This window comes from Brassica oleracea, chromosome C3 (assembly GCF_000695525.1).
Source record: "Brassica oleracea var. oleracea cultivar TO1000 chromosome C3, BOL, whole genome shotgun sequence".
NCBI classification, from domain to species: Eukaryota; Viridiplantae; Streptophyta; class Magnoliopsida; order Brassicales; family Brassicaceae; genus Brassica; species Brassica oleracea.
Window position 1 is genome coordinate 49,124,048 of NC_027750.1, and position 7,571 is coordinate 49,131,618.

The 7,571-nt window shown below is 46.9% G+C and overlaps 1 protein-coding gene across 1 annotated transcript; it reads left to right on the forward strand.

The window, feature by feature from the left end:
- The first annotated feature begins 4,100 nt into the window (after positions 1 to 4,100).
- On the forward strand, positions 4,101 to 5,349 carry LOC106330802. The gene is made up of 3 exons (XM_013769213.1): positions 4,101 to 4,574; positions 4,648 to 4,737; positions 4,834 to 5,349. The coding sequence occupies exons 1-3, from the start codon at positions 4,101 to 4,103 to the stop codon at positions 5,347 to 5,349; spliced, it is 1,080 nt and encodes a 359-aa protein (XP_013624667.1).
- The last annotated feature ends 2,222 nt before the right edge of the window (positions 5,350 to 7,571 follow it).

Sequence of the window (7,571 nt, forward strand, 5' to 3'; positions counted from 1 at the left end):
GCTAACTAGAACATGAACCTAGGAATTAGCATGAGTCAAGCATCCTTGACCATCCTGTCCTGAATCTCATCTGTCATGGTAGGACTGCTAGAAAGATACTAACCGCTGATCTAGGAGACTAGTGAGCATTATCAACCTGCGCCTAGGGCTTAGCTAGAAGCATCGATCGATATTATCTTCTGACAATCGATCGATATTGCGAAAGGTGTATCGATCGATATCCCTATAGGATCATCGATCGACACTTTCTTGTGATCAAAGATCACTGTGATTAAGGAGTTGAGCTTTAATATATCATGCATGCAACTGTTAGGCATCTATAGGATTATAATCTCGAACACCTGAATAGAAACCCTGCATCTAATATCTTCCAATAAGTTACACCCCCAATCATCTTGTTAGTCGAGCAATAGACTTGCTCAATTAAGATTGCTATTTACTTTTAAACCACAAAACAACAAACACTTAGAATTAATAATTTAACTATATTTAATAGGTTCCCTAGCTCCTTGTGGATTCGATCCCTAAGTACTGCAACTGAACCTCTTATTTGAGAGAGTAATTCACTCCTTAGGCTAATTTGAGTGGTATCATGTGTACAAGCGATCCGTGCTCAGCTCTACGGAATGATAGGAGGAAGGAGATGCGTCGTTGAGTGTATTCTCCTGCTTTGATAGTTGATAAACCAGGAGATCCTGCTCTTACGATACTGCCATATGGGTATGGGCCAGTATAGGTCGTCGGTGCCTTAATTGCAGCAGGGGAGATTGGTCTTTAGGCGGGGGACGCCTATCGATAGTGAAGATCGCGGGGTCTTCATGATCTATGATCGATGGTTCCGGCTACCAAGGTCGGTCCTTGGGTATCTATGCACGGGACCATGGAAGGTGTTTGGGTTTATATCTGCGTCCTTCAGTGGAGATTGCCTACGTACCCTTCAGAGGGGAGGATCAAGCCATTCGTAGTTCATGTATATGGAGGTACAAAGCCTAGATGGGCGCGTAACATGATGGTGGCATAGCCTGATGGAGGCGCGTAGCCTAATGGAGGCGCGTAGCCTAATGGAGGCATGTGGCCTAGGGAGCACGGGGCTATAGTGGGCACATGGCCTAAGGGGCACGTAGCCTTGGGAGCACGGGGCTCTAGTGGGCACATGGCCTAAGGGGCACGTGGCCTAAGGGGCACATGGCCTAAGGGGCACATGGCCTAAGGGGCACGTAGCCTTGGGAGCACGGGGCTCTAGTGGACACGTGGCCTAAGGGGCACGTAGCCTTGGACGCACGGGGCTCTGTGGTTGGTAGGAGTCATCTGTTCTAGGGGACACATGGCCGGAACAGATGGTAGACATGTCTATATGCTGCAGTGAGCATGATGTATCGAGGTGCTTCAGTGAGCATGGAGGGACCCTGCTGATGAGCTGGAGATCGTGGCCTGAGCCAGTAAGTTGAGTTCTAGACGTGCTGCAGTGAGCATATATCTTCATCTGGTTGATAGTAATCGCCGGGATCAGCCTCTCTTAGGCGTGTCCAAGAAGAAGGTATTCTATGTCTGGAATAATTCTTTGGCGGCTGTGGAATTGATGAGCTCTGGTCATGGACGTCGTGGACCTCTTTCTTTAGGTTTAGAAACCTATATTTATGGTGAAGGTCGTGCCTCCGTCATAGGATTTGGAAATATTCATTATATCCTTAAATAATATAATATTTCCCTTTTTCTTAAGGGAGGTCATATGTATTGGAATACTTCCTCTTTAAACGCGTAATGGCTATATCAGCCGCCGCTAGGGCGAAACCTAGGTCATCATTATCTTTCTCGGGGATGCCCATAGAGCCTTTAGGATGGTTATAAATACGTGAGGTTTCACGTTTCCACTTCAATTCTTTTTTGCATCTTTCATTTTACTTCTGCTCTTAAAATTTCCCGATCACCGAGCTTGAGACGTCTTCATCGTTCAGTTTCCCTCGTCCGACGACTACAACCGATGATCTCGAGGATCTTTATAAGACGTACAGGGTTGATCGCGCCGTCGTTCTTGATTAGGCCGGTGAAACTGAGTCTCCCGAAACTGTACAGGAAGGTTATTGCGGAGCCTATCTTTCTTTCTTTCACTCCTGTGGTCTTATCTTCCCAGTCCCGGAGCCGATACTTGTGATTCTGGCGGAGCTTGGGTTATCGCTTACTCAGATCCTCCTGAACTTTCTTAGGTATCTTATCACCTTCTTAGAAAGGGCTAGGGAGGAAGGCCTTTCCTTTGGCCTTAGTGAGTTCCGACAGCTCGTTCTGTTGAAGCGGAACCAGCAGAACCCTGGTACCTTCCTTGTGTCTCCGCGCCCAGGTCGCCACGTCATCGAGGACATCCCCTATCGCGATGAGAAGTGGCACGAATAGTTTTTCGTTTTCAAGATGGATCGAGCATCTATGGGTGAATTCGACTTCTCTCGGCTTCCTCGCAGTTGGACCGAGAATATCGGTTAGTTTTCTTTTGTCTATGTGTCGATTTTTCTCTTTGGGAAATAGGCGACTCAACTTTTCATTTTTCTTTGATCGATTTAGCTCCTTCCGGAAGCTCTTCGATGCCAGACAGGATTTTTGGTTTGATCGAGATTCTTCGGAGAGGTTGTTCGAACTGGTCTCCGTTCGACCAAACTCAGATTCGAACCGTCTTTGCTGTGCCGGAGGGGATCAACAGGGCCCCTCTTGTTGGGGGTTCTGAGGACGAGGCCGAACACTCCCAAGAAGTCATAGCGACTCCTTCCGTTCAGGCCCAGTCTTCGGATTGATTAACTAGACAGCTCGTGAGGAGGTCGTCATTCCGCACTTCCGGGTCTGCATCGAGGGGCCGAGCTTCTGGAAAATCTCCCTTGCTCTTGATTCACGACTCCGATGATGAAAACGCTTCGGAAGAGAGACGATCTCCTGTCTCGTTGAGCCTTGGCTCGGAGGACGAGGCCGTTGCGGTGACTCGCAAGCGATGCCGGTCGTCGAAGGGTGCCTTGCCCGGCCCATCTCATCCTAGGTTTGTTCCTGAGGGAGATGGTTCTTCGTTTGCGGCCCAAGGTGATCTAATTTCCCTCGCTGGTCGCATGAGGTCTGCAGGCTGCCGTCTTCCATCTCTTGCTTCCTCAGCCGAGAAGGAAACTTACGCCAAGGTTGCGGTGGCGAGCTCTAAGGTTTATTTCCCACCTTCTTTTCCTTGAAAATATGCTTCGAGGTTCTTATTTGCTTATCTTGATTTCTTCTCACGTGATGGAAGCTTTCAATGAATACATTGTGGTGATGGAAGATCACGTCGTGGCTTCTCGGAACGAAAAGGGAATAGAGAGTATTGGTTCTGAGATCAAGAGGCTTTCGAAGGAGCTCGAAGCCACCAAGCTAGAAGGGAAAAAGGATTCCGAGAAAATCAAGGCTTTGACTGAGGATTAGAAGAGAATTCACCAGGAGAACGAGGCTCTTATGACCCAGATGGTTGCTCAAAAGGCAAGAATCGCGGCACTCGAGGTCGAGAGAGATCAGGACATTCGTCGTGCTTCTCGCGTTGCTCGTCGTGATATCGCGACTCGGTACCGGGAAATCCTTGAATCCTTGAAGGATAAGTGGATGAGCAAGAAAAAGGGAGTGTCTGCTGAGATTCAGCTGCACGAAGTGATCGCAAACATCGATCTTCTGAATGAGCTCAAGAATGGGTATCTGACTGTGGACGCAGAGCTTGCTCGTTTAAAGGAGATGGAAGGAGATTGTGAGGATCTCGTTGCTTCAGCCGCCATGTCAGATTGGTCAATCTCCGAGCTCGATCTTCCTCAAGTCTCAGACGATTCACTGGATCAAGTCGGGGGGTCGTCTGTCCCCGATGATTCCGCTTCTAGTTAATTTTTTTTTTTTTTTAATATCTTTTTGTTTTCCACAATCTTTGATCGTGATATCTTGGATATTCTTAATGGATAAGCATAATGTCTCGAGATATCTTTGTTTCCTTAGCCTTCGAGATTCTCTTTGTTTGGGTCGTTGAGATACGGCAAGGCCTTGATCCTTATAAAGCTTCACTTTGTTTTAAGATTTACCATAGTGTTTCGTTTAATTTCGTTTTTGCTTGTCAAAGGAACATGGCTTCGAGAAGATCAAACCCTCGCGACTCTGATAGGGTACGGACTCGAACTGGTAGTGCTAATGCGGAACGCATTCGATCCGGAGACGTGAGCAAAGCGCTCACAGAAGTTCTTCGTGAGGAGATTAGACTTCCACGGACTTCAACCCAAGAGGCCAGGGACCTCGAGGGTGAAAAATCTGTTGCTCGTGTTAAGTCGAGTAGCCCAACAGGTTCGGAGGGGTGTGACCGCCCCCCGAAAAAGGCGAAAACGAATGGTTCGGACCATCGTCTCGGTGTTTTGGGTGAAGCGGCTGTTGCTAAACCGTTTCATTGGCAGTTCTCACACTCCAAAGATTGCCCTATTACGGAAGACCTGGACAGTGTTGCTCACTTGGTGAGGCATTTCAAACCTGCTGGGTGTCCGCTTCCTTCTTTGCGAAATATGACCGAACATAAGGCTTATGTGAAGATGGCTGTGGCTCATGCTAAGGTCGTTCTTTTTGACACTCGATCCTTGTTGAATCTTTCGTTCGTTTTATCTGTGCTGATTTGCTATGCTCCAGGCCATGGAGGTTAACAATGAGTTTGCGGCGACTTTGGAAAAGCGCCTGCTAGAAGTCCCTTGCTCTGACGAGCTTTACGAGATAAAGAAGGTTGTTCGAGCGCTAAAGCTTGGTCTGGAGATGGCTCAAGATTGAGAGCGTGCCAATGCCGCTCAACTGGCCGCTGCTGAGAAATTGGGAAATCAGGCTGCTTCGCTCGAGGCTCGTCTGCGAGTTGTGAGTAACGAGAGGAAATTGGCCCTCGAGCAAGTTTCCATTTTGGAAGCGAAGGTTGAATCCTCTGCTAATAAGTTCTCTGATGCCCTTCGTCGCGCAACTTATGACGCTAAAAAGGCTCTAGCGGACAGCTACTTGGATGTGTTGGTATCTCTGAAGGAGAACTGGAAGAAGAAGAAGGCCGCAACCGATTGTGAAGCTCGTCTTAGGGAGGTCATGACGAATATAGATCTCTTGAAGGAGATCATGAACAAAAATATTTTGGCTTCGGACGAGCTGCTGGGCCTTCGAACGAAGGAGGTCGAGCTCGGGTCCGAGCTCGATGTGTTGGCGATTTCGGATTTCTCCGTTGGGAAGCTTGATCTACCTCAGATTTCGGAGGATCTACCAGAAGATTTCTTTTCTAAGGTTCTTTCTGTGGTGGACGATGTGACGAAGTGCTCGGGTGGTCAGTTCGAGGATGGCGAATTCGGCATCGAAGAGTAGCTTTAGGGATTTTTTGTTTCTGTTTTTCCTTTTTGCTTTTGTTGCTTTCTTATTATTATTATTTAATAAAGAAGGGGTCATGAGTCCCGGTTTATTTGTTGCTATTTTTATGTTTATGTGAGGCCGATCTTTTGGGGCCGTAAGAGATTACTCCAGCTTCCGGGTTTCCGCCTCCAGGTTCCGGGTTCCTCCCCCAAGGTTCCGGGTTCCTACCCCCGGGTCTGGGTCCCTGCCTCCGGGTCTGGAACCTGCCTCCGGCTTCTAGGCCGAATGATTTATCCTGCCTTAGGATAAATGGAAATCTTCCTTTAATAAGGTACCAGCTTGGACAAGAAGAAGTCTCCTTAGATCCGAGAAAAAGAGGAAGTATTCCAATACATATGACTTCCTTTAAGAAAAAGGGAAATATTATATTATCTAAGGATATAATGAATATTTCCAAATCCTATGAGGGAGGCACGACCTTCACCATAAATATAGGTTTTTAAACCTAAAGAAAGAGGTCCACGAAGTCCATGACCAGAGCTCATCAACTCCACAGCCGCCAAGGAAAATTATTCCAGACATAGAGTACCTTCTTCTTGGACACGCCTAAGAGAGGCTGATCCCGGCGATTACTATCAACCATATGAAGATATATGCTCACTGCAGCACGTCTACAACTCTACTTACTGGCTCAGGCCACGATCTCCAGCTCATCAGCAGGGTCCCTCTATGCTCACTGAAGCACCTCGACACATCATGCTCACTGCAGCATATAGACATGTCTACCATCTATTCCGGCCATGTGCCCCTAGAACAGATGACTCCTACCAACCACAGAGCCCCGTGCTTCCAAGGCTACGTGCCCCTTAGGCCATGTGTCCACTAGAGCCCCGTGCTCCCAAGGCTACGTGCCCCTTAGGCCATGTGCCCACTAGAGCCCCGTGCTCCCTAGGCCACATGCCTCCATTAGGCTACGCGCCTCCATCTGGCTATGCCTCCATCATGCTCCGCGCCCATCTAGGCTTTGTGCCTCCATATACATGAACTACGAATGGCTTGATCCCTCCCTGAAGGGTATGTAGGAAATCCCCACTGAAGAACGCAGATATAAACCCAAACACCTTCCATGGTCCCGTGCATAGATACCCAAGGACCGACCTTGGTAGCCGGAACCATCGATCATAGATCATGAAGACCCTGCGATCTTCACTATCGATAAGCGTCCCCCGCCTAACGACCAATCTCCCCTGCTGCTACTAAGGCATCGACGACCTATACTGGCCCATACCCATATGGCAGTATCGTAAGAGCAGGATCTCCTGGTTTATCAACTATCAAAGCAGGAGAATACACTCAATGACGCATCTCCTTCCTCCTATCATTCCGTAGAGCTGAGCACGGATCACTTGTACGCATGATACCACTCAAATTACCCTAAGGAGTGAATTACTCTATCAAATAAGATGTCCAGTTGCAGTACTTAGGGATCAAATCCACAAGGAGCTAGGGAACCTATTAAATCTAGTCAAATTATTAATTCTAAGTGTTTATTGTTTTATCGTTTAAAAGTAAATAGCAATCCTAATTGAGCAAGTCAATTCCTCGACTAACAAGATGATTGGGGGTGTAACTTATTGGAAGATATTAGATGCAGGGTTTCTATTCAGGTGTTGGAGATTATAATCCTATAGATGACTAACAGTTGCATGCATTATATATTAAAGCTCAACGCCTTAATCACAGTGATCAGCTATGGCAATGTTTCACTGGTTAACTAACTAGATCTTGTATCTCAACTTTCGTATTTTGATCATAAGAAAGTGTCGATCGATGATCCTATAGGGATATCGATCGATACACCTTTCGCAATATCGATCGATTGTCAGAAGACAATATCGATCGATGCTTCTAGCTAAGCCCTAGGCGCAGGTTGATAATGCTCACTAGTCTCCTAGGTCAGCGGTTAGCATCTCTCTAGCAGTCCTAGCATGACAGATTAGATTCAGGACATGATGGTCAAGGATGCTTGACTCATGCTAATTCATAGGTTCATGTTCTAGTTAGCAAGGCTAAAACAAGAATTAATGAACAATTAATCAATGAATATCACAACTTAGCAAATCTATTGTTGGGGCTAATCCCTCTAACCTATTTAAACCCTGAATCTAACAAGTGAACTACTCAGACATAGCTAAGCAATTCATGACACAAAATATAGATAAAAACTGCATAGAATA

Bases quoted from the DNA above. Each gene is read 5' to 3' on its own strand.
- LOC106330802 (XM_013769213.1), top strand. From the start codon at position 4,101: ATGGCTTCGAGAAGATCAAACCCTCGCGACTCTGATAGGGTACGGACT. The intron at 4,575-4,647 runs GTCGTTCTTTTT...GCTATGCTCCAG, and splicing joins TGGCTGTGGCTCATGCTAAG to GCCATGGAGGTTAACAATGA. The intron at 4,738-4,833 runs GTTGTTCGAGCG...TTGGGAAATCAG, and splicing joins AGCTTTACGAGATAAAGAAG to GCTGCTTCGCTCGAGGCTCG.